This window comes from Chaetodon auriga, chromosome 15 (assembly GCF_051107435.1).
Source record: "Chaetodon auriga isolate fChaAug3 chromosome 15, fChaAug3.hap1, whole genome shotgun sequence".
Taxonomy (NCBI): domain Eukaryota; kingdom Metazoa; phylum Chordata; class Actinopteri; order Chaetodontiformes; family Chaetodontidae; genus Chaetodon; species Chaetodon auriga.
This window is the reverse complement of record NC_135088.1, coordinates 778709-806236: the sequence shown is the minus strand read 5'-3', so window position 1 is coordinate 806236 and position 27528 is coordinate 778709. Positions and strand designations below refer to the sequence as shown.

General features: G+C 41.3%; 2 protein-coding genes across 2 annotated transcripts in view; both read right to left on the bottom strand.

Annotated features, from left to right (window-relative positions):
• The window catches only part of LOC143333343 (uncharacterized), a 39393-nt gene extending 36244 nt beyond the window's left edge, over positions 1-3149 (bottom strand). The window contains exon 1 of the mRNA XM_076751417.1: positions 2977-3149. Within this exon, the coding sequence (XP_076607532.1) occupies positions 2977-2997 (21 nt within the window). The 5' untranslated portion in view covers positions 2998-3149. The remainder of the gene's footprint in view (positions 1-2976) is intronic.
• A 6944-nt stretch (positions 3150-10093) lies between these two features.
• On the bottom strand, positions 10094-27403 carry LOC143333197 (hexokinase-2-like). The gene is made up of 11 exons (XM_076751172.1): positions 27351-27403; positions 24882-24997; positions 19313-19475; positions 18588-18736; positions 18377-18496; positions 17629-17724; positions 16884-16983; positions 14757-14940; positions 14385-14540; positions 13736-13969; positions 10094-12714 (listed from the first exon to the last, which is right to left on the bottom strand). Exons 2-11 carry the CDS (start codon positions 24939-24941, stop codon positions 12501-12503), a joined length of 1476 nt encoding a protein of 491 aa, XP_076607287.1. The 5' UTR covers positions 24942-24997; positions 27351-27403; the 3' UTR covers positions 10094-12500.
• Positions 27404-27528: the final 125 nt, after the last annotated feature.

Below are 27528 nucleotides of genomic sequence, written 5' to 3'. Positions count from 1 at the left end.
ACAGCTTCATTTAAAGAATTCAGAGTAATACTTTGTCATGTTAAGTGTTTACTAATTACTGTGGGACCCTCTAGGATTAGTACACACTCATTCAAGGATTGTTATACTTGATTAAAAAGAGGAAAGGACGAGAGAAAGAAACATCAGGACACCATCGAGCTCTATGGACAAATTATCACCCAATCAGATGATATAACAACATTAAACATGTTGTATGACAAAAAGAATAAAATCACCATTAAGCTCCGCACACATTATCAGCCCTTAAAGGTATATTACAGGTACTTTAAAGTAATATTAGAGTGATTCAGAAAACCATAAAGTCTCCAGTTTCCTGTGAGCGCCTACAGGAAAAGTACAGGTTCACTGTTGAGCTCTACACACACAACTCTTAACTAATACATGAATATTAGAGATATATTTAAGAAAAAATACCAACAGGTCAGATAAAGTCCGCACAGACTGCTGAAAGTGGCTGTTTTATTAAGATCAATACGATTGATAAAGAACAGAGTTTTTTACAGTCAAGACAATACTGAATGTACCTTAATACTACAGGAATATTACACAGTTACTTCAAGCAACCCAGTATGCTTCAGTGACATCGCAGTGACATTTTAGACGTTTTATTATGCTTGATACAACATGAGAGACTATAAAGTTAATAAGATGAAGGGGAAGATACTCAGGAGTACTGCAGTCAACAGATTACTGCATATAAAAACACCACGGAGCTCCAGATACAGTAACAGCCACGATACTTGAATAATACACACTCATGAAAGTATTTCAACAAAAAGAACAACACCAACTGTAAAAGGTCAGAAAAGTTGCCAAAGCCCAGTTGACATATTGATATCAGCCTGTTCTGTCCGACCAACAGTCCAAAGCACAAAAATATTCAATTTGCCATCACAGGAGATAACAAGCAACTACTCCCATCAGAGAAGCTGAAACCAGAGGATTTCTGACACTGCTGAAAAAATGTTTATTTTCCATCCATCTAATCACTGATCAACACTCTGAGCTCTGGTTATTTAAAGTACTCGAGCAGGAAAAACATGCAGAGACTACAACAAAGCAAGACACATGCACCATTTCACTCAAATGTGGAAGCAGAAAATATGGACAACTGGCTTTAAAAGTGTTATAAAACTACTGAAGACTTTTGTTCTGTTCCTCAAGTAATCTATAAATCCTTTGAAGACTAGTTATAGTACAGTTAAAAACAAGAAAAACATGAAATATAACAACACAAAGTGGGATCAAGTCACTATTTAGCTTTGCAGACACAGTTTCAGCCCCAGAATGAGTATTATACATATATTTAGCTTAATTACAGTGACAACATATGACAAGTACTACCATCAAGGGAGTATAGCGTATCATAAACATACTATTATGTACTATAGAAGTGTTATATGAACATCATAGAGCTCCAGCCTCTCTGTCTTTTTTTTTTTTTTTCTGGTCCTGGGGGAGGGCCAGCTGAAGCAGTGCTCCAGCCTAGCGGTGGAAACGAGGCAGGGCTGAGCAGGCAGGAAAATAAAAGCCACATAATATAATCTGAGCACTGAGAGGCAGCCCACTGTCTAAAACACACACACACACACACACACACACACACACACACACACAAGAATTTAAGATGGAAACCCTTAATCTGCACCCTGCCTACGTCAGTTCTCGTGATATTTCTGGGAATAATGCAGTGATATATATATAATTTTTACACAGTTTTCAGGACGGGAAGGAAGAGAAAGAGAGAGAGGGAGGGGAAAAAGCCCACCGACGAATATTAATAATAAAATGTCTCCTGTTTGGACAATAAATAAATAAATAAAATCCAAACACAGTCTACAGTATTGACCTTGGGTATATCCTGTTATTGAAAAAGCTCACAAGTTCACTACTGGAGAGGGAAAAAAGCCTTTAAATGCTGCAATAAATGAATATTTAAACAGATATTATAAAAATACACATCCACCACTGGAATATTAAATACACCCCACGCCACACATGAAGGATCTGTGTCAAAATAAATGATTTCAGTCGTTTTTATTCCGACTAAAACCCTCACTGCCCTCGCTGTGTGTCCTCTGTATGTTTCCTGGGCTTTTAGGCTGGACTAATCCTCCTTATTTCAAGTACAAAAACTCCACATTTCCCCCCTTCACACACACAATATTAACATTCCTCCTTAAACTGTGGCAATTACGCCGGAGACAAAATGTCGGGAGGGATTTGATAATAATATCAATATGCTTCCTATTATAAGCAACACTACTGCTGCTCCACCTCGTCCCTGTCGAAAAATATTTCGGTCTTTAATATCACGTCGGTGGAGAAATTAATTTGGGCAGTCTGCGTTCACAAATGAAAAAAAAAATGTCGATGCAACGACTCGCTGCTAGCTAGTTTTGGCTGAAAAGGCTGACTAGCTTAAAAGTTTCCTGATATTTTCAGGCAGGCAAACGGCCAGAAAATTTAATTTTATTTAGCTAATGTGTTGTTAGTGTGGGTGGGGGTTGGTAGCCAGAGGAGAAGCTGAGACTGTCGACACGACACACAAAGAAATTAATCATTAACACGGCGAAAATATCAGAAATATTAAACTGGAATTTAACGGCTGAGGCTCCGATATCAAACGAGGCGACAGCTCGGTGCCACAGCCGACTGTTCGCCCGTAAAAATACAAATATCAGCGCTTTATTTTCCGCCTGTGCTGGGAAAAAAAAGTTGAGCCTGGCTGAATAAAGTTGTAATTGCAGTCAGAGCAACTCTCGGTGCCTGGGTTTGGCTGATATGAGAAAACAATCAATACGACATGGGCAAACTAAATGAAATAAAACGCGGAATCGGGCTTCAATTCACAGCGACGCACGGTTAAAATATTCCCCCCGTCAACAGGTCAGAAAAGCCGCCGGGTCTTGGTGACATAAATCGACATTTATTTGGAAATTATATCGGCTTTACCTGTATTGCATTGTGCTCCATTGCAGTCCTGCATTCCCTCTCTGAGGCCCCTCTCCGGTTACACCGCCGGGACTCGCCGACACACAAACAAACGCACCAGAAAGAAAAAAAAGGGTTTTTTTGTGGAAATGGGGCAGGATCTAGGTGTGGCCAAAGTTTGCCACAGAGTACAACTTAATGTTAAAGTCACAGTGAAACGGTTGAAGCATCTTTAGCTTCAGCGCTGTGACGTACTTCCGCTGACACGGAATAAGTGGGCGGGCTTTAGATACGACAGGGTTTTAAATCAAATCCCCAAACTATCGTTAAATGACGAAAAAGTGTCCGAGGTTTGGTGAAGAGAGCAGTGGAGACATGTGGGCTGTTCATTTATTCTGCTTTGAGATTTTTTTTAATAACTTCATGAAAGTTTGCTCTTCTTTTGGATGCATGTACAGTTTGGCATACTAGAGGACAACACACATTCAAAGTCTCAACATATATACCTTTTATTGCCTACATTTAATTCCCATTAATGCAGATTTACATGCAAAAACCATTTTATACCAGGCTCAGTCTGCCTTTCAAAAATATTCCATTTGGACTATTTTTTTTTGCCAGCTTTGCTTATGAACTGATTAACTGAGTGTCAGACATGTCGCTGATTTTTTTTCTGTGTACCAATTGATCAAAGATCAATAAGCTCTAGTTATTTACAGATATGTGAATAGGAAAAACAAGAAGGATAAATTAACCTTTTGTCTTACCTTTGGCAGGATTTGGGGCAATTTTGCTTGAAAACTGATTGACAGATTATCAAAACAGCTGAGGATTTGTTTTCTGTTTATCTACTCATTGATTAATCTTTTGAGTTCTCGCAAAAGGCTGTAGAGGAGCGAATAAAGCAGAGCTGTGGGGGGACAGGAGCTGTTCATTTGTTCTGGTCTTGCCCTTTTGTGAGAATCTGGAATAACTTTCTAGGAGACCAAGCGGTGAGGGAGGGGTCTGTCTGCAGGCTCACAGACTGTAACAGGATCTTTTCCTGAACCAAGCCAAGAGGTTTTGTTGCCTAACCTAACCAAATTTTGGAGGCTGTGTCATGTCATAGGCGTGTCCTGCAGTGACCCACAGGACACCCGCCATTAGCAGAATCTCAAGCTCAGTGATTGGACGTTTCTTGCCAAAATGTGCCTCTGGGGTCGTAGCTAGTTAACTTCTCCTCAGATTTTTTCATGTAGGCCTACACAAGCTTTTACCTTCTACTTTCAATCAAAGACCACAGTTGGTTTCATGCCAGTCTGAGCTCCAGCTGTGAGTCATGTAACACTAAGCGTGTTTCCGCCCACTTGTTTTTCTGCATATTTTCTATTTCTGCATTAAAAAAAAAATAAAAATACTGAGTGAAATTTCAGAAAAGTCGTCACATTTGGTTGAGGTGGAAAAGTTGGTTTATCAATAGAAGTAAAACGTAATTAAATCCTGAGCATGTCGAACATGTGACCCACAGCATCAGATCTGTGTGCAGCAACAGGTAGCCTATAGATCTCTGCAGACTCACAGCGGCCGCAGGACACACGTCGAAACGGTCAGGTTTAGGCACAAAAACTGCTTGGTTAGGCTTTACAGAGACCTGGCTGCTGTCTATGGGAAAAATGAATGGAACAACAAAAAGAGAGCGAGAGACGTGGGATTGTTCACCTCCACCTCCCTCGCCAGTGTTATTAGATCAGAACGACAGAGAGATAAAGCTTAAATAAATTAGACCTCAGTCACTTCTTTGGAAATGAGAAAAATGGCAGATCCTCATCTCCTGCAGAATCTATTATTATTACTATGCTTATTATTATTATCTGAATGTTGAGGAACAGGCTTGTGTTTCCAGTGGAAGTACATTGAGTCTGCAGGGCTTGGGTTAAAAATACTGGAGAGAGACGCATCAGCCTGTAATGATAGCATCCAAACACTAAGTCTAAATATACGCAGTGACTTTTTCAGCTGCCGTCTTCACATACGGTCACCAAACACTAATAACACACAGGTTACACACACGAGGACATCCCTGGAACCAAGCTTTAAATTATTACATCCAAACAGGAGAAGACCCTGCACAACGTGAAGCTCGAATATTCACAGACATAAATAATCAGACCTGTAACCATGACAACAAAAGGCTTAATGCAGTTTGCAGCGGAGGAAGAATTCAGACCCTTTACTCACGTGTGCCATTACAAAGATATATGCTAGAAAATACTGATAAAAGCACAGAACACAAATATTACTCGAGTCAAAGTTAATATCAGATAAATTCACTTTAACTATCAGAAGGAAACATAACTCATTGCACAGAATGGTCCCCAGTCAGACCTGTATAATTATTTTAATTATATTTGTGGATAATTTTATTGATGTATTGATGTGTACAGTGTTGAAAAAGTACTCAGATCCTGTGCTGAGGTAACAGCCTTAATACAACAGTATACAAGCAAAGTCCTGCATTCAGAACCCTTCTTGAGTACAAGTATGCATCAGTGTTAGAGCAGCCTTTCACTCTCGTAGCTGCTGCAGGTGGAGCTCGCTTGACCTACTTTATGTACAGTTAGCTGCTTTAGTCCAGTGGTTCACAACCCAGGGGTCTGGCCCCTCCAAAGGGTCACCAGATAAATGCGAAGGGTCGTGAGATGATTAATGGGAGAAAAAGAAAAAGAAACGAGTTCTGATTCATAATTTTGTTGTCGGCTTTTCGATGTTTCTTTAATCTTTGATGTTTTTATTGAGATGTTGATCATTTGACCTCTTTGGGACTTAAATAGTAATTGGAATGAAACGATGTGTGAACTTCAGACGTCTAATGTGTCTTTAAATGAACTGAGAACAACTCAGAAACAACTGAAGCATGAAATGGAGACCAAATTGCTGAACGTTGGGAGCCACTGGTTTTTAATGTCTGACAGTATTAGTACAGTAACAGAAAGTGGAAATACTCAAATAAAGTACAAGTGTCTCAGAAGGATTTATCCCTTTAATGCAAACGTTAAAGCTTCACTGTTGACATTGTGACGATATGACAGAAGCTTAACGCAGGATAAACATCGTGCAGGCTGTGATATCAAAGCACTGAACAGTTCTGTGCGCTGGAATAAAGGTGCTTCCATTCGGGGAGAATTTCCATTATTTGATGTTTTACAGATTCAGAGTTTACACACAGAACATGAATGAAGTTCTCCTGAAGTCCTAAAACATAAAAAAGGGTGTGTTGCTGCTGCAGCACCACACTGTAAAATGCAGCAGTCAGACCAGATCACCTACATTAAAATACTGTGTACGCATCAACACATCAATAATTTACTGCTCTGAAAGGCTCAAAGCTTCAAAATCAGAGCTTATTTTATTTGACTGCATTTTCTTATTATTGCATTTTTTCTTTGAATGCAAGACTTTTATTTGAGGATTGAAGTTTTCATTGCAGGAATAAAACCAACAGGATTTAGTGAATTTTTACGATATTATCGATGGATTTTATTCTCTGTCTTATTTTACATTATTTTTTAAATTTTAAATCTCTGTTTATGCTTTGTGTTTGAGCTGCACTTCTCATATGAAAGGTGCTTATTATTATTATTATTATTATTATTATTATTATGTAAGTCAGTGGTCCCTGAGGTGAATCTATGGGGTCTGCGGATGATAACTTTGGTGTTAAGACACAAAATCCTACTAACCAAAATGATATTTAGTTTGAGTGATCTTTGCTTCTTTCTTGTCAAATACAATAAAGTTTGACCTTCTGGGGCCTTTTAAAAATGATGACAGTGAATTCATGTGAGAATGCTCACATGTTCACGATTTATAGATATGAAACCTGTTCTGAGGAATCACAAGCAGCTCGTTACGTGGCTTCGTAACGAGGGGTCATTAGACAAAAAAAAGGCTTCTTTTTTTGCAGATGGAACTGTAACACATAGATCGAAGCCTCAACGAGAAGGCCAGACTCATGATTAAGTTCTACACAAAATGTGCAAAATAATGGAAATGCAGAAGAAGAAGTCAGACCCTTTCATGAGTTCAGCCGGAGCAAAGAGTCGTCAGTCAAAACCGCGGATAATACACCATTTATTTGTCTGTAGCATCGTGTTAGCTAACGAGCTACTCAGCATTCCATCAAAGACTTGACTATGACCTCGAGACACTTGAGACATTGTTTTTGGTCAATAAATAGCTCCAGTATGTAAACCACAATGTCCCTCTTTACATTTCTGACACGCTGTACACAAAATGAGTAAATAATGTTACTGTTGTTGGAGGCCAACCAGTTCTCTTCTGTGCTTTTATGCTAAGCTAAGCTAAGCTAACCACATCCTGGACGTGCTGATGTCGGTCTTTCCTGCTAAGAAAACAAACAAGAATATTTCCCAAAATGTTTTTAACGCCTAAGTTTCTTCTCATTTGTCAACTCTGAGGACAGACCTCTTAAAACTACATCAGTTTATTGACTTAATATTATAATATAAATATATAAAATAACATGATTTTATATTTTTTGGCAGATTGGTCCCTTTCAGAGAGATATCTTATTATATCTATCATATTATCACTGATGCTTTAACATGTAAGCAGTATTGAAATGTTACAGCTAGTGAATGTCAGACAAATGTAATGAATAAGAAGTACAGCATTTTTCTCTAAAATGTTGTGAAGAAGAAGTATAAAGTACCTCAAAATTGTACTTACTTACAGTACTTGAGGAAATGTAATTTATGACTGCCCACTGTTGTCTGTCCGTCTTACTGTCTGTCTGTCTGAGACTGTAACACCGTTAAGGGTTAAATCTTCAGGATTCTGCTCCCTGTGCCACAGGAGGAATTACAGAAATATAAAATACATATTCATGATGAGCGTACACACACGCAGACCGTCAAACCGAGACTTCATGATGTAAATACTGGATTTCAGAGGAAGCGTAAGCGCGGCCTCTCAGCTGAGGTGATTATCAGCTGGTGTTGGTGATTTTGTAGAGAAACGTGTTCTCACACATGGACCCTGGTGGGAGAATATATAAGCAGCTGTTACCACTTGTCTCCAGCAGGGGGAGGAAGCACGTGTCTGATTAACCCCCCCCCCCCCCCCCAGCCATGAGGCTCCTGCATGGCACTCATGTAGCAACAAGCCTCAACTAAAACACTCACATCAGCCTTGTGCTAACAAAGCCGAGCCTGACTTATTCAGTCTCATGTATCGCTGCTCTGCTTTGTTTCACAGATCAAATCTCAAGGTCGAAGTCAGCAGAGTACTCAGAAATACCACAGTCTGAAAACACTCGCCTTTACAAAAGCACTCATTCAAAATACTATTTTGGTAAAAGCATGATACAGAAGATTATCAGCCAAATGAAATGGAAACATCAAAAGGCTCCTTTCACATGTCATTGTATTATATATATGAAATTACTCTGTTTTTATGTTTAATGAACACACACAAACATTTTAATGTTGTGGTTCATCGAGCCAGTGTCAGATATACTCTACACTCCTGGGACTGTCAGCAGTGGACTGCTGCATTGTATCATGTAAGAATTTGTGTTCATTTATTTGCAGACCTCTTTCAACACACTTTCTTCTGCTATCAGCAGGCGAGACGGACGGCAGCTCGCACAGAACTCTGCTGTCAGAGCGACCGCATGTCATCAATCTGCCCTTCACTGGCTGCCTGTCAGTTCTACAGCTGATTGAGTTTTAAGCCTGAGAGCTGCTTCAGATCCTCCAGCAGGACCCTGTTACTGCATCTCAAATCTCAGCTTGTCATTAAAGGTGGCGGGGCCTCACCTGGACACCCTGCAGGGGGACAAACTCACTGTCTTCAGTCTCTTTTTCAAACTCATTTTATCTCATGGCTCTTTATTAACTGACTGTTATTATTATTAACTACATTAATATTATTATCATTATTATATGTTTATGTTTATGTGAAAGACACCTATTAGTACACATTTTGTGTAGTAAAAAGTACAATATTTCCCTTTCAAATGTAGTGGAGTAGAAGTCTAATGTAGTATGGAATGGAAATACTCAAGTAAAGTACCTCAGAACTGTTACTCAGTACAATAATTGGGTAAATGTACTTAATTACATTCCACCACCGCCTGAAGTGACATTTGCATCTACAATAGCAGCACCTTCATCCTGTTGTCTTTTAAACACTGCCTCATGTGGTTTGTGCGACACGTTAATAAATACTGAAGTACAGCTTTGAGTGTAGTACTACAGTATGGAGGCGAGCAGCTGGAGAGGCTTTTACCTATAAATGTGCTCCCGTGTGGCAGCATCAGGCTGCAGCAGACTGTCTGCAGGAGCGCAGCGAGCTTCAGGCTGCAGCTCCGCTTTGTCCTCTGCATGTCAGAGAGCTGCAGCAGCACAGCAGCAGCTTCACTGCTGATGACAACAGTTATTCTGCAGTGAAGCACGCCGACGATATTTTCACCCAGAAATAAAGCAACGACTCAGCACTTACAACGTTAAACACCTCAGATTGATGAGAGTTTGTTTACATGAGAAAAGGGGCCACGCTGTAGTCAGATCAGAATTATTGTCATTATGAATTAATCAGCTGATTATCTTCCTCATTAATCGATTGTTTGGTTTCTAAAAATCCTGTAAATAGTGAGAAAACAATTAACCAGAGCCCAAAGAGACACCTTCAGTGTTTTCTCAAATTATTCAAAATACACTAAAATTATTAAAATAAAGGTCATTGCTGCTTCATGCTCTCAGTGAGCCAATCGACTGATAAATCGATCATTTCAGCTGAACTTCAGCTGTGATCTGTTGGCCAGTTTACTTTATAATGAAACACACTTTGTTCTATATTCTGATTTGATGGTTAAACGGTTATTTTTCCAGCTTCTTACTTCCTTTATTCGTTTATTTACTAACGTCCTTGCAGGTTGTAATTTATTGTACTTTATGTACAATAAGGCTGGAATGTGAACGAAACATTATTGATATTATCGTCAATGTTTTCTTCGACGTTTTCTTCTCTTCTTCTGTGATTCTATTATGGTTGATTCCACATTGTCTGGATTCTAATCTGTCATAATGTGTCCTGCATCAGCGTGACTGCTGACAAATAACCCACAACACATTTTGCTAGAAAAAACATCTGTTTATTTCCAGTTTGAAACAAAACCAGCAGTTTTTAGCACCTTATTAAAACTACTTTGAAAAGCCTAACACAAAGCTGTGGTTAACTGGTTGATTTCAAGTAATAAAGTTTTTCCAGTATGACTCTCACTCATCGCTCCACCTCTTTCTGACTCATTTCTTATCTGTGTGGGATTATTTTTGGGATAAATTAAATGGTCAAAGCTTGTAGAAACAAGCAACAAACTGTAATTAAAGCTGCAGTGTTGCATCAACACCAGCACCGAAACGAAAGAGAGAAGCAGTGATAAGGAAGTAACAGGACTAAAAAAAGTTTGATCAGCGCGGCTGAGAAAACACGACCTGCGAATGAAGACTGGAAAGACAGCTTCGCTATCTGAGCTCTGAATCACTAACGGAGTCAAACAATCAGCAGTTTGTCCTGAGGGTGGCGCCAGAGAGAAGGCCACACTGTCACTCAGAATCAGAAGTCTTACAGGCCTCTCCTCTGTACGGTGGCCATTTTAGGACATTTCAGGCTCAGCTCTACATTGTTGGAGTGAACTTTAATCAGTCTAAGATGGACTTAACCAGCCTTGATTGCCAGCGTTAGCATGCTGATATGGACAAAAAGCATGTTAAAAATTCTGCAGGTTAAAAACTTCTAGATTCTTATGTCGATGTCAGTTTTTGTAGTTTTTTGCAGCTCAAGTCCTTTCAGACACCTTTCATGTTAATCTGATGGTAAGCTGATCACTGTGACGTACGAGTCACGACGCCAGTCTCACAAAGTCAAAAATATCTCTGTAACACAGCTCTGAACTGAATGTTAATGCAAAGACTGCAGCAGCAACGCGAGGTGGAACATGCACAGAGGGAGACTAAACACACATCTTTCATTTCTATCATCGCTATAATAAACGTGCATCTTCATCATCATCATCATCATCATCGTCTCTTCTGCAGGTTTAAGAAACTAGGAAACGCTGTGAACGAGAGAATTTTAAGATGCCTAGGAGGAGATTTTCTTTATTTATTCATGCCAACTGCACGGATGAATAAATAAATATCCAGCAAAACATTTTACATGAAGCTTGTGAGCAAACTGAAATAAACGAGTACCGCCTGAACGTCCTGTCGTCCACTGTCGGATATGATCACACAAGAAGCAGACTTTGCCTCCTCTGTTAGAATAAGACAATGCCGTCACTTTAAAAGACAGACGGAGAAGATGATTGGTCGAGAGCTGCTATTATGTAACAATATATCCTTGCTCTGATTGGCCTGTGTGGAGGGCATCTTTCTTTTCTTTAAAAACAGCTGCATGTTCATGAAACAGCACAAACCAAAGAAAGACGATGTTAAGTTTTTAAATGCCCTCGACTGTCTGTATGTTTAACTTTTAAAGCTGTAATATGTAACACAGAAATCTTCTGTCACGTTATCATTTATCCAAAGCACCTCGTCTGCATGACAGTCAGAAAAATGATGTTTCACCTGAAAACTGAGTGACAGACTGTCGACCGATTTGATGGATTTTTAAATTGAACAAAGGAAATTAGATCATGGAAAAATCTGTATTTGTTACGTAAACAACACAAACACTGAAGGTTGTTCATCCACAGTGATAAATGGTAAATATGGATGATTGATAAATGAAACAAATGTAATAATGAAGATTCAATGAGATTTTATGGAGTTATTTGACTTTTTCTTAGAATTCGACTTTAAATCAAATAACTTCATCAAACCTTTACTCAGCCTGCAGAATTAACAAGCACTCTGCAAATTATGACTATTATAACTATTATCATTATTATTATTATTGTCATTATTATCATTTGTTGACGAGGCGACTCGCTGCTGTCAGTCAAACGCCGTGGGCGGTCTTTCTCACTGGCTTAAAGAGGCCCTGTGGACTTTAAACAGGAACATGTTTACAGTCGGTACATGTGAATCCTTCAGGTCCGACGAATTTGCTGAACGCATTTCTTTCCTCATAAAATGCCTAATTTTCATTTCAACCCTGCAGCGTTCACATCCATGTTTACTCGCCAGCTGTCTTCTTCTTCCCTGCTTTTGCTGGTGCATTGCTGTGTTTCTTGGTGTGCTACGTCACCTGGAGATCGGTGGAACAATGCACCAACAAAACGGGGACCCGCTCAAAGAAGACAGCTCCATAGCACTACTAGAGGTCTGAAACTCCACAGGGAACCTTTAATGTGTCTAAATGCCACCAAAACAAACACCAAAAACATCACAGAGCTCGTAACAGGAAACGAGGAAGGTAACTGTAGATGTGTGAAGGAGTGAAACTTCTCCACATAAAAAAAATTACTGCAGGTTTTGAAAACAACATGTTTTCAGACTCCTGCCTAGAAGTGTTGTGTATCATCTGCACCTGCCCTGCTCTTATTTATCTTCCTCCTCCTCCTCCTCCTCCTCCTCCTCTTCATCGTCATCCTCACCATCGCTGTCCTCTAACAGTCGGGACTGGAGAGCCAGCCGCTGCGCCACGGCTGTTACCATGGCAGCGCCCTTCCCGCTGCCGTCCTCCGAGACCAGGAAGGTGATGTCACACTTGGGGGCGAGGAGGCGCACTGTCGCCTGGAGCTCCTCGCTGAAACTACAGAGGGGAGGAGAGGAGAGGGGAGAGGTTGAACAGGAAAGAAAAGAGGGAGGAAGGAGAAAGATGAGAGAACGTTGAGAGCAGAGAGACAAAGGAAAGAAGAAGAAAAATAAATATGTCTTCCCCGCCATCATCATGATTAGATTAGATTCAACTTTATTGACAAGTACTGAGATGACGAAATGAGATTTAGCATCAACCCAGAAGTGCAAAAAGCAGAAGCGTGCAGAACAGAGTGCATATTTTAAAGAAGTAATATGTACAGAAACACACGAGCATGTGCAGCAGTTACAGGAGACAAAGTGCAGGTGTACTTTAAATCCAACAGCTGCTGCAGAGCTGCGTTGTGACAGGAAATAACCCTGAAGGACAGAGGAAGGATTTAAACAGCTCCATGGTTTGATTCATGGTATTTTCTAACACTCTGCTCTTCTCACAAAGCAGGGAAGTTTGTCAATGTGTCAACAAGCAGCTCCACCTCCTGCCTGTTCACACCATAAAGATGATTTCACATCTCTTCAAAACTGAGAGAAAAAAGGAGAAGGACACTTCCTCCTGGCTCATTTCTATGGTGGCTGTCTCCACTCATCGCTGGCTGAATCATCAGTTTGACTTTGTAGAAATGTACAACATAAAATTATAGAATTAGCTTTAACGTTTAAATGTGTGAACTTGTGTGCTTTTATTGACCCTTGAAAGTTTATTTTCAGGAGGGTTTGTCTTCTAGACTTCAAGGGAATTGATATAAGATCTAAGGCCTTTTTAAGTGTTTACGGATGCAGTTTTTCAACATTTTTAACCTGATATTCTTTAATAAATGTCTTCATATCTGCCCATTAGTAAATTTTAATGTGTTAGAAGCAATCTATTATAGGTTATAGCTTTTAAATGTAGGCAAACACATCATAAGCTTTTTCTGATCTCTGATTCTGATTAATGCAAATTAAACTTTTAATATTTAAGTCACTTTTTAATACAGGCCTCTACATCGTTTCATGTCCCTCTTGTTCCCTCTTACTTGGGGTGTTTTCTGTAGACCGTCCCGTCCACCCCCACAGTGGTCTTCAGATGGCCCAACCCGCGGTTGACACGGATGCGGTTGGCGAGGGTTGCCAGGGCGGCGGCACAGAGACAGGCGGAGCGTGAGGAGATGGTGTCGCAGACAAGACGCACCACGCAGGAGTCGACCAAATCCCACTTCAGACCCAACTTGGTCAGAATTTTCTGAGTGTTTTCCAGACCGTTGTCCAGCCTGAAGCAGAGACACAGAAGCAAAAACAACATGGAGGATCAACGAGGACGAGAACAAAGAAACTAAAAGGTCAAATTTAGTTTATTTGAAGAGAGACTAATCAGTTGACTAAAAAGAAGAAGTCTGACGGGACGTTCAAAGCCTGTCTTAAAGGGACAGCGTCACGTCGGAACTACTTTCTTTCTACCAAACCTCAGCCATCAACCTATCACTGTGCAGAAGGAAGCATCTACTCATGGACAAGAGGCACAGACGAGAGACGTAAACATTAATGGCGTCCTTCTCGGCTGAGCTGTCATGTTAGCTGGCTGTACCGGTTAGCGATGAACAAAAACACACTATGGAATTGGATCAGTTGTCAGCCGACTGACGAATGGTGGATGAATCACTGAAGAAGCCTCTATCGAACACTCACTCCTCAATCTCAGAGATGAACTTGGTCTCGAATTTGTCCTGAGTCAGCAGCGCCTCTGACGTCTGTCCCTTAAACAGCAGCTTGTCCTCCGTCATCTTCACCAGCAGCAGCCGAACGATTTCTCCCAAATACATACCACTGATCATCTTCTCAAAGCTACGGGAGACGACAGGGAGAGGTGTAAGGAGGACAGAGAGAGGAGGAAAGTATTCATATGGGTTAGGATTAGGGTTATTCATAATCGGGGATCCCCTGTTTTTTCCTTTGGCGCGAGACGATGGAAGCAGAAATTATTTGATATCTACTCTTGACAAATGACTTGAGCAGCCATTTTCCTGCGAATTTCAGCAGCAAAACGGTCGTCATACGTACGTGTGGACGCCAGGGTTGATGGACGTCTTGTCCACCACCACGTCAAACTCCGTCAGGATGTCTTGCAGGCAGCCGTCGTCTCCGAATCCGCCCCACTCTGTGTTGATGCACATCCGCCCGTCCTCGCCCTCCACGCGCTTCACGTTCTTCATCTCCTCCATGTAGCAGGCGTTGGTTCCCGTACCTACAGAGGAAGAGGAGGACGACGGAGGAAAATCTGGGAATTCAGTTTGATCCTCAAAAAAGCTGCACGCTCTCTTCTAAAGTCATAGTTATATCAACACTCCTTCATTATGAATCGAAGAAAGTCATTTGTATTTGTACCAAGAACGAAGAACGGGAACCTGGTTGCTGTTCATACTTTGGTTGAATAAACTCACAACAATCAAACCTCCTTCTTGTTCTCCAACACTTTCGTTTCACTCTCTGCGTCTCCGACACACAAACACAACGAGGCAACGGCGTAATCATCATCCAGTGAGCTCTCAAAGCAAACTAATTAGAGCAGAGAAAGGAGCCATCCCATCGCTACAGCACAACCCTCATTACATCCAATGGGATCATCGAGTGGGGGAGCCTCTCCTGTTCACCAGGTGAAACACATTTTGTCTGTTAGGTAAGACTCAATGTGTTCTGTAAGGCTCAGTGAGACCTGAGAGGAGCTGCTGTCCATGATTAGCTGTGAGAGTGGAGAGCGGCCTCCTGGGCTGTGTGGGTTTCTAACAACACCAATTATTTCATCTGCAAGGTTGGAATAACACTTTGCGTATTAAAGTTATCCTTTGAATATCAAATAATAGGCTTGAAAGACGGTTTCCTCCTTCACTGAGAACAGCAGCTGTCATGTCAGCTGTAATTTATCTGTCAGAAAGTCTGACATCCACTGTGAAATCGTTTGCAAGGCACTATCTCTTATAGGCTTTTGTATATCATGTACATCGCCTCTACAGTTGATTTTACTTTGTGTCTTTTTAATTGTTTATTTGTTATATTTGATCTTATCTTACTTCCTGTCCAGCTTCTGCTCTGTTAGAACTGAAGAAAATCTCTCACTCAACATTTCTTCTTTCCTTGTGTTCGTGTGTTCAGGGATACACTGTTTACAGCTGAGGCTGATTAATTTTGGTATTTGGTCATTAACCAAAGTGTTGCACAGAGGGAAAGGCAAACGGATCACTAAAGGCATTATAATTCATCCTGAAGGGAAAACAAATGTGTGTCCAGTTTAATGGAAAACTAAATATCCTGTCTGCCTTCTTATGGCTGATTATATGTGAAGCGGTCTACACAGATCTAACAGCGTCACCCCTCAGACACATGACAAAAGCATAGCAAGCTTTGAGAGAGAGCCATCGGACTATTAATACTACTGCTAATAATAATTTAATGCTGCAGGTACAGAAAGATTCAGTCAAATTATCTGAAAACCTCTCTGGTCACAGGTCAGTTTCTATGCTGATGATCTTCGCCTATTTCAAAACGACTTCCTGTAGTTCGTCAGTGCTGTCCGTAACGAAAAGTTTAGCTACAAACAAATAAGAGAAAAATAAAGTCACAGATAAACTCCTGTAACATGAATCTGAACTGAATTAGGCTTCGGTTTACTCAGAAGTTTACTTTTCTCTGGTAGGGAGGACGAGCAGTAACAGCCCGCTGAATGAAATCCACCGAATTCTTTTATGAAGACAGAAAATAAGCTTATAATCAGGCTCAGCAGTTTGGTACCATGTAAGTTTACATATGGCACATATATACAGTGAGGAAATGTAAATAAGTACATTAACTCAAATACTGTGCAAGCACAATTTTGAGGTCCTTGTACTTATACACTTATACTACAACTCCACTACTACATTTGTTGGACAGCACATTACATACATGATCCTGAATTGGGCCATTTTGCATAATACGTTTACATTTGGTATTTTATGTTTTGATGCTAATAATTTTACTCGGATCAGGATTTGATCGCAGGACTTGAACCTGTCACGCAGTATTTCTACACTGTAGTACTGCCGTTTTTACTTAAGTAAAAGATAATGGGCCAAGCCAGATTCATGTCAGGCTTATCTGAGGACGCCCCGAAGTTGTTTTTTATTTTTATTTTTTATTGAAACATAAGGTTACCAATGATCATGCCGATCTCACAGCTCTGGTCCTTGTAGCCGCAGCTCATCATTGTGCCCACTGTGTCGTTCACCATGGCAACTGAACCTATATCATAGTCCTGCAGAAAGACACAGTAATATACAGGTGTGTTTATGTCTTCTTATTTATAATCTCTGTACCAAGCAACCTGCCTACACACAGTACGACACAAGAGAAACTGCAGATTGTCACATTGCTTTTAATGAGAGTCTGAGCTGCATGTTGAGAGAAAACGAGACAAAGGGACAAAAGACATCAGCTTCATGTACATCTAAATTATTATCAGATCAAAAACATCCAAAAAGTGTTGAAAAAAGATAAATAACCGCATAAGAAACCAAAGCAGCAACAAAATGGACGGCACTTTGAGTGACGGACATGATTGACTTGTACCAGTATCACTACTGCGTCTGTCCCTGGACATGTATGACCCATACTGGTACCCTGGGGGGGATTTAGAGGTGCATTCTGGGAAAAAGGCAGACTGGGCTGTGAGATATTTTACTGTCTGGATGTGGCGCATCCTCAAAACTGCAAATAATGATTATTTAAAAAATGGACTATAGTGAAAGGTTTCCATTGTGATTGTATGTATTGAAAAAGTGTGTTTTATTCTGACCACAGGACCAAAACGTGAAGATATTCGATTGATTTATCACTGCTGCTCCCAACATGACATATCAATACTGTGCCCATCACATGACCCTCTGTGTTTTAGACTGACCCCTCTCCTGCGAATGGCCTCTTTCAGTAACGTCACCACGTCTTCTCCCTCCACTCCGGAGCATTTGAAGCCTTTGGTCCAGCGAATCAGGATGCTCTGCGTAGAGAGAAATTTTAATTTCAAGTCAAACTCCGTTAACTTCATCTTGATGAACGCTGCCTGCGCATGAGGAGGTGAGTGGTCATGAGATTTCATCATTAGCACAATTAACACCTCTAAACCTGTCATGTCAGGCTGCCTGCTCGACTCAACACAACAACAGCTTCATTCACAAAATATTACCAAAGAACAGAAGGAAGATTTCACACGGTGGAGCTCCAAGTCCTGTTGTCAGGAGGTGGACCGCAGGTGCAGCACCTTTATCCAATCATGTGTTCACAAAGAGGTGAGCCTCGCTCCATCCTCACTTGTGAACGACTGAGCCTTTCGATGACGCTCCTTTCATACCCAATCATGAAACTCTCACCTGTTACCAATGAACCTGTCTAACTAAAGCTGTCGGCATGTCGTGGAGTAAAAAGTACAATATTTCCAACTAAAAAGGAAAATAGAAGTAAAGTTGGAATCAAATAAATTGCTTGAGTAAATGTACTTAGTTACATTCCACCATTGCAGACCGGTCGTAAATTTCGCTCTTACTTCAGAGAAAACATGAAGATGAAGACTAAAACTGAAGAAACATGTGTAGTGTGTGTACGTGCATGCGAGTGTGTGTGTGTGTGTGTGTGTGTGAGAAAGAGAGAGAGACCTTGTCGATTTCTTTCTGTTCACAGGGGAAAGAGAAGGTGAAGCCCAGAGGAAGAGTTTGTCCCTTCAGATCCCGGGAGATGACGAAATCACTGAGACAGGCGGCGATGTGGTCGAACAGCTGGACAGACAGACAGACAGAACATCCCATACTATCGTCAATACTGCAGGATCAAAATACTAAAAATCTTTAAATGCTGCGTGTGTGTCACCTGCTCTCCGGTTCCCAGCATCATTTCCTGTGGGATGGCACAGATCTGACTGTCCATCTTCAGCACTCTCTGCTCCTCCTCCACCACACGGACGTGAAGCACTCTGAAGTTTGTTCCACCGAGATCCAACGCCAGGAAGTCGCCTTTCTCTGCAGGACGGAGTGGATGATTGAGGTGTGCATACCTGCCTCTTTGTGTTTCTGCACATTTAAATCAATCTAAAGGACAAACTGATAAAACTGGTTATGGTGGGGGTTAAAAAAGAACAGAAATACTATGTAAGATATTTAGGTGCCTGATAAATTCAAACCTATACTGCTGGTTTACTGTCTTTTCATTGACTGATGTTCAGTTGGAGCATCTTTCACATGGATTACATTTTTTCGGCCTGACTGTGAGCCTGTGTGTGGCCTGACAGCTGAAACTCAGGGCAAAACAGCCGATTATGCTCTATTTTTTCACACCTTGCTAATATTAAAATGTCTTTACAGACGACTGAAGATGATGTAAAATCTGCCTAGCAACACCTGGACATTTATTCAATTAATTTACAGAAGAAACTTTTTAGCCTCATTCTGAGGGAAAAGGACTTAAATTAAAACAATGCATACGACATACTAAACTACAACCTACAACTTAACTTGAACGTGATAAAACTTGCATATCTACATTAAGTAAATGATAAAGTAGAGTCGATTCCACTGTCTGATGCGTCACAGCCTCACCCGTCCCGTCCGGTGTGGCCCTGACGAAGGTGGGCAGCATCTTGACGGCCGCCTTGTGATGACTGTGTTTCCCCAAACCTCGAGCCATAGACTTCTTCAGCCGAGCAGAAATCTCCTGCAGCTTCACCAGAGGCAGACGGAAAGGCTTCAGGTAGTCCTGCACCTGCAGAGAGAGATCCAAAAGATCTGTGAGTGATGCATCAGATTAACGAAGCAGACGTGACTGAAAGCCAAACACTGAATAATAATGTGCTAAAATGATGAACTCCACTCATAAAGCACCGTTTTAACCAAAGCTACAAAGGTCTTCACATGGTAGAACCGGATTAAAACAGTTTAGGAGAACAGATTTTACATCATTCAGCCACAGGATGGCAGCATTCCCTCAACATCTGCAGCATCAGAGAGCAGAGAGCCACTGTGTAAGACACATTATCATCATGATCATCAAGCTATGTGGTACTTCAGGTCCTGTGCAAACGCTGCAATAGACAGGATGTCGTCCTTCCAGTTAAAACACAGCTGAGGGCGTTCTTGAGTCTGCGGCCGCTTCATCTCAGAGCTGATCGGGCTCTTATCTGAGCTGGAGGAGTCCTGCTGACTCAGATTCCTCCTCACGTCTTACCAGAAACACTTTGAGTAAAAACACAGAGAGGACTCCAGAGCTGAGAGCAGAGGCGGGGCCGAACCCTGCAGCTGTGGATGACATCGTGTTTCATCAATGAACGCCATCACTACAGCCACACTGATTGGCTGACGTGTCTGAGTCAGTGAGACTATTAATACAAAATCACATAATAGTTTACGGTAACAGTTGTTATGGATTGAGCCATCCAGCAGTGCAACGAGGAGCTGAAATCAGCTCCACTTTTAGCAGCAACAACGTTAGCGGCGAACACGTGATTACATCACTAATGTGTACTTTTACTTTTGGTACTGCAAGTGTACTTTGATGCTAATACATATGTTCTATTACTAAGTACTTTACATTTTGTATGCAGGACGTTTTACTCCACTGCATCTATCTGATAACTTCGATTCTAGGTTACTCTGTACAACTTTGACTTAGATATTTTACTTCAGCAATTTTTTAACTCAAGACTTTTACTTGTAATGAAGTATTTCTGCAGTGTGTATTGCTACTTTTACTTAAGTAAAGGATCTGAGTACTTCCCACTTCCACAGCTCTCTTCTGACTCTCAGGAGTCTCTCAGGGTTTTTGAGCTTCTTGGCTCATACAGGTTCCTCTGTCCTGCCGAGTGTCTGTGTCTCTTACAAACCACGTCCTGTAATTTCACATTGGATAAAATGAGGCTTTACAGCGATGCAATAAAACAAATCCTCCAACTGAACATTAGAAGGCACCTGACCATTCAACCCTCCTCTGACACTGGAAATTAGATGACAAATAAAAGATATTAAAGCGTCTCTTTCACAGATTCTCCATGTTGTGCGTCCCTCCTTTCATTTTCTGATGTTAATCCCTGTAACTACAAACAGCTCCCTGCATACCTGCAGACCTCGTCTGTTTCTGTTAAAATGCTTCAGAGGCGTTTTCTGCAGGAAGACGCCCGGCTGGTACAACGTGTTATGATCCTCTGGAGATGGCAGAAACAATTCAAATCTCTTTTCCTGTTTTCCGCTTCCTTCAAAGCTGGAAAAAACCCTGGAACACCTTTTATAAGCTGCACTGGGCAGCTTAACGTACCAACCTGCATCTATATGTCTACATTTACAGCGAGTTCTCTACAGAGGAGCATATAGGTGCACTCACACCTGCAGAGCACTCAGTCAAAACTGCAGAGGGAAAGCTTAAGTTCACAAAGATCAAAAGAAATGTTTTTTAATGTGTATTTAAAAAACACATCAGCCTGAATGATGTGCAGCTTCCTGTGCTGTTTCTATGGACCGCTGGTGTTGCATTGTCTCTGCCGGCACTCCCAACACACTCAACTTCCTTCTCGGATCGTAAAGTCAAGCTTGAACTTGAGCACACAAGCTGAGTTTTTGGAGAGAAACATTTCAGCAAAAATTCATGGAAAGATCTTTGTGCAAAGCCACAGAGAGGGGTATTCTGGGTAAAAACAGGAGAGGCTTTTAGAGGCCTGAGCTATTTTCTTCACTGAACTCACTGTAAGAGGACGTTTGTTACTGTAAAATGTTTTGACCAGAGCTGGACAAAAACCTTTGGATGTGATAACATTATATCTCATTTCAACCTCTGAGAAAATCCAAGTATTTGTCAATGAACAAGACTAAAAAGACCCTGAACACAGTCTGAGACAGCCAGACAGCACCTGGCTGAAAGACATGAAATCAAACTGACAGCTGATTGGCTTTCGGCTTCCCGTGGACAGGCGAAGCTACATGTCCTGCACTGTTGTGTAAAACATACATGCACTGAGCACAAAGCACGGCCGAGGGGAGCGTTGTTAGCTTTGCAGGTATTTGTTCACAAACTAAAGTTCTGGACACACTGAATTTTTGACCTGATGGCGGCGCTAGAGGAAAAGTTTGAGGGACTCATCCTCTGGGAACCATGAATGTCTGTGCAAAATGTCATGGCAGTACATCCAAGAGGGGTTGAGATATTTCAGTTTGGACCAAAGGATGGACAGACTGACGTTGCTGTCCACAGAGCCATGCTAACAGCTAGCATTGCTAATAGCAGTCCAGAGTCTGGATCAGCGTGCTGCACAGAAACAAAAGGTATCACATCAGTTTTTGATATGTGAGTCTTCATCAGGCCAAACCAACCAAATAAACCTGAGTTTGCTCCGGACACGCCCGGACTAAACACACCCTTCGACTGTGACTGGGTTGGTGAAATGTGTCTGGGCAGGATGTGTTTGTGTGTTTGCTCAGCGCTGCAGGCTTCAGGGACACCCGTGTCTCTGCACCCAGGTCTCAACGTGGAGACACAGAGAACCAGTTTGTGGAGTGATGGTGGGATGGTGAATGTTTTCAGTCAGTATTTCCCACCGTCATACAAATACACTGTCTGAAATACCTCAGACAAGTTGCAACAGTCTTGCTGCTGCTATCCCCGAAAAATATGATTCATATGATGATGATATCACGGAGGAACTGTGTGATGGTTTATTTACCATTGAAATATGCAGTCATTTTAAACTAACTCTTATTTTAATTATATTTTCTTTCATTTTCACTTTTGTTTTTCATCTTTCTCCTTTTTGTATGTTTTTCTGTATTTTTCACCTGCTGTGAAGAACACTGGATTGCATTTGTTCATAAGAAAAGTACGATATAAATAAAGTTTTCTTATTGTTATCATTATTCTTATCATAGCTGCCTCATGCAGTCCGTGTGATCATTTGGCAGCGGTGCTTGAGTTGATCCTGGTGCTCGAATCCGATTCAGACTGCACGACGTGTGGACACAAACACACATGACTTCTCTTCTTCTTCTCTCTCTCGTGGCTTACAGTAATTTTCCAGAGGCGTGTTTGTTCAGGCCTCGCGTCTCTCTCCTTCTCTCTGTAGCGTTTAACTCTTTCTTCACCTCCTTTCTGTCTCGTCTCTACACGTTCGTTCCTGCTTTTACTCAGCAGGCGTGACCGACTTCATTCCTCCATCATGACTCTGATGGTGTGGGCTATGAGAAGACTTCAGTTGAGTCAGCCTGTCGGTAAACCACCGTGCTTACACATCGACGTACATAATACACAGTAACAATACACCAGTGGCAGAAATACTCACTTATATTACTTAATTAGAAGTAGAAATACCACCGTGTAGAAATACTGCGTTTCAAGCAGAAGTCCTGCATTAAAGGTTTTACTTAAGTAAAAGAATTAACAAAATATACTTAAAGTACAAAAAGCAAAGGTTTTGTAGAACAGCCCATTTCAGATGATTATTGGATTATTCTCATGCATATTTGAGCGATGTGGGGCTAATGTTAATGTGTTTATACGTGTCAATACTCTATATTATTTTATTGTATATTTAAGTTATATATACATATAGTTGATTCTTATTTGATATTCCTTTCTATTGTCCATTTGTTCTTTTCTACACCTCCTTCGTTATTCTTGTTGTTACTGCTGTCTGTAATATCCCCGGCGTGGGATCAATAAAGTTATATCTTATCTTACATTAATAATTATATTATTCTAATAATTGTTCTTAATAAATTATAATCATAGTTTATTTGTTGATTCCATTCTGTATTACTTAACCTGACTGTAAATGAATCAGTAAATAAATAATGAAGTAAAAAGTCAAATATTTGCATGTGAAATGCAGTCGGAGTAAAAAGCAGCAGAAAGTGGTACTGATAATACTTTGATATTACTTTGATGATACTTTGATGATACTTTGATGATACTTTGATAATACTTTGACTCCATTAGGCTTTAAAGTGCAGTACTTTACAAACAGAGTATTTGCATTGCTGAACTGGTATTTTTACTTCAGTAAAGGATCTGAATACTTCTTCCACCACAGCCGGCGTGGCTGTGAACTTTTGGTCTTAGCAGGTGATAAACTGTGAGAAACCAGGTGACGGAGGGAATTTCCTTTTCTGTGTTTGAATTTCAGAGACGTGAATAAGACGGTGCAGCTCGTCATCAGTGACCGAGCGCAATAAACATCCCAGCTGACTCACAGAAATCTGCAGGAGGTTTTGTAAGAGGAGCACCAGGTGAGACTCCTGCAGCTCCCTCTGAGGTTTGTCGGACGGTCAGCTGATGGTCACGACCTGAAAACCTGACGGAAGACATGTTTGACTCCTCGCCGTCTGTCACTGAACGGTGCTGTGACTGATCCTCAGACTAATAGAACTCTGTGCTTTCCTAATCACAGAATCCTCCCACGGTGTGTAAAGAGACGCAGACACGGAAAGTCGCGACTGTCACTAAAACAAAGGTTTGCTCGGTCACACTGACGCGGTCACTGGCAGCCTGTTTCCCACAGGTGATAAAAAGTCACCTGCGGCCTCGCAGGTTCGGGGTTACTGAGACACCGCTGAAAGTTGTCCTCTTTGTCGGAAACAAGTCTCCATTTTTGTGTTTCTTTTCACTGAGTTTGCAGTTTTACCTTTACTGAAGTAAAAAGACAAGTTCCTCGGGGTAAAAATACTCTCTGTCAGTGTAACATTATGAATTATGCAGCATCTGATGTTGAAGCTGGTCAGAAATGAGCTAATTTTGGCTACTTTTTAATACAGCTGTGTAGTTTCTAATTAATATATAATACACCATATATTTAATGTCAAATATTGACCTTCAAAGTAACTAAAGATGTCAGATAAATACAATATTTGCTTGCTTTAGGTTCATTATAGCATAGTTTCTGTTCTTTGTTATGTGGGGCTGATTTCCAGACATCTTCACAAACTGATACAGTGGCAGAACGTCTGATTTTTATCAGCTTTCTTCAGAGTTAATAAGGTGTTTAAACTGCTGCATGTTCAGCATTCTGGAATAAAATGGTCTCTTATTAACCTGCAGCAGCTGAGATACTTAAAGAGAGAAAGCACCTCACTGACTGTGGCTCCTGTAAAAAACAACAACAATAAACATGTTTCCTCCTCAGGTGATACTCACCTTACTCAGCACATCCGGAGGGATGCCGTCCAGGTGCAGGTTTGAGTTTTCTCCGCTCATTTTGACCTTTTGGAAATCTGTGCGCTGTTCTCGCCGTTTGTCGCTTCACTGCTCACCTGGACAGACACCAGATATACATGAAAAACAGCTTCAGGCTAACAGTCTTATCCACAGACCTCAGTGTGAACACCTTTAAGGACAAATTCTGTGTTGTCTGAGAGACCAGATTCAGGCCAAAAACAATCATTTGCTCCTGCTTGTAAGTCTTAAACACTGTGAGTGGATGGTAACAACAGATGATGACTCAGCTATGATCAATGCTGATGTCCAGGTTAAAGGTATGTATGGGTCAATATATATGTATATCTGGACTTTAGCTGTTAGACAGTAAGAGGACGCTGTTCAGTGGTATTTTAGGAATGAATCAAGCTGAAACTGGAAAAAATGAGAGGGACAAAAAAAGGATTTTTTTGGGGGGGGGCGTCGTTGTTGGAAGTTAAACCCTTGAGACCATCTGAGTAGAGTTGTGTGTATTTGTAAATTCAAGTCTTAATTCTAAGATGAGATGGTGCGTTCACGTGCAGTCATGTTTCTTTATCACTTCCTAATCTGATGTTTGCTTTGAATACACTGTTTTTGTGCAGGTAATTGTTTAGTAAAGAAATCAACCAAAACCCTTTTTGCCCAAGATCATGTGGCTTGACAGCACTGAAAGCTGGTTTTAAGTCCGGAAGGTCCACACAAAAGGGGAACAAGCCCATATTTCACTTCCACCTGCTGGTACATCCTCCCAACAGAGCACAGCAGTGAAGAGGAGGCGGCTGTAACCAGAGCACAACATCATGTGAGTTCATCTTTTACACGACGCTTGTATCATGAGAACCTCAAGCTTAGAAAAGTGATGAGGTCAGGAGTCACATTGAGAGCGAGCGCATGATGACTGAGGACAGCTACTTCCACCTTCAGTCACTGACTGGACCCTGAACTGGACCCAGTCGACATCAAGCCAGTTGAATTCACGAGTATAACTAAGAAGTTAAGAATCAGTAAAATGTATTCCATAAACTGTGAAGACCAGAGTTTTCACCCCCAAAGTCATTCATTCATTGATTATTGGATAATTTCTGCCAACAAGGAGGAATCTAAATTCTGACCCGTAGAAAACGTCCTCTAATGCTGAGTATGAACATTTAGCTGTTAAAAAAAGATATTTCACTTATGATACTTTCTACTTCACATTTATTGACAGTGTTAGCTAAGCTGCATCCTTGCTCACTATTTGCCTTCAACAGCACTGTGATCATCTGCTGCTGGTTTACTGGAGGTTTCCAGCAACCACTGACAAAAAATTGGGACGCAGCCTTTGTCAGTTACACCTCAAAGCGCAAAAACACACCACTGATAGATATGAGGGAAGCAGTTTGGGCAGCTTTAAACTTTAAGAACCACCTAATACATCAACAATGATCCAGTAATTTAAACATTGACAGAGGCCATTCTGCAGAATTAACATGTGAACTTTGTTGCTAATACTTCTGTACTTTTACTTAAGTATTGGAGTACTTTTGCAACGAGGTGTTACTTCTTTAAGTCAAGTAAATACTTTGCAACACAAAGGTTGAGACATCTGTGACCTGAGGGGAAACTCCGGGTGATGACAACAGGCCAGATTAAGTGTTTGGGTGGAGTGTCTCACAGGACACATCACAGGTCATGTGGCTTTTAAACCTGTTTAAGTGGAATCCGACTAACAAGATGAATTCAGAGTCAAAGAAAAGGACAGAATGTCACCGGCCACGTTGGAATGAATGAAAACCTGTAACACACCAGCCTCCACCTGGATGCAGTTCATGGAGGTTGTGTTTGAGCCCCGCCCCGCCAAAGTCACACCTGAGCAGGGACAGAGCGTCAAACATGCTCTGGCTTTGGCTCATTTCAGCTGCTGTCTTTTCTTCGTTCAGATCCAACTGACAGTCTGTTTAAAACTAAACCAGTCAGCTTTAAACCAGCTTGAAGTGATGGTTCGATCAGCTGTAAAGTTCATCCACACTCTAACATGTAACCTGAAAAGAAGCCGAGCTCTCCACCGCGCGCAAACAGCAGCCGCGGTTTTAAAGAGAATTTCAGCGAGGAGACAGAAAACATTACTGCTGAAGTCACGATCAGACAGGTGGAAATAAAGGCTCAGGGTTTCAGATCAGGGGTCCGGGGGCCCCTCTGGCTTCTATAAAGAGGAACAGGGGGTTCCTAGGTGAAGTGAGGGAGCTGACATCGTGCTCCACACTTCAATGAGCTCAAGTCTGTTTTAAAACCCAAATCTTCTCAGACAGAGAAGTTGAGCTTTGGCTTCCGTGTGAAAGAAAAAGTTGGACATCTGCTGACAAACCGCTGACATCTTCTCTCTGAACAGCTCGTCTAACGTGTAAAAGCAGGTTGTCTTTGCATCGACAGTGAAGTAAAGTCACTCACCTTTGCGTCCTGCGCTGCGCTGCTCACACTGACAGTTAACTTCCTCAGTGAAGAAGAAAGTGTGTGTGAGTCGGACTCAATTTGGGAGTGTGTCTACACCCACTGCATCTGAAGACGGATGAATGTCGCAACACCAGGAGGTCGTGTTCGTCCTCTGCGCTGACAAACGCGGGGGATG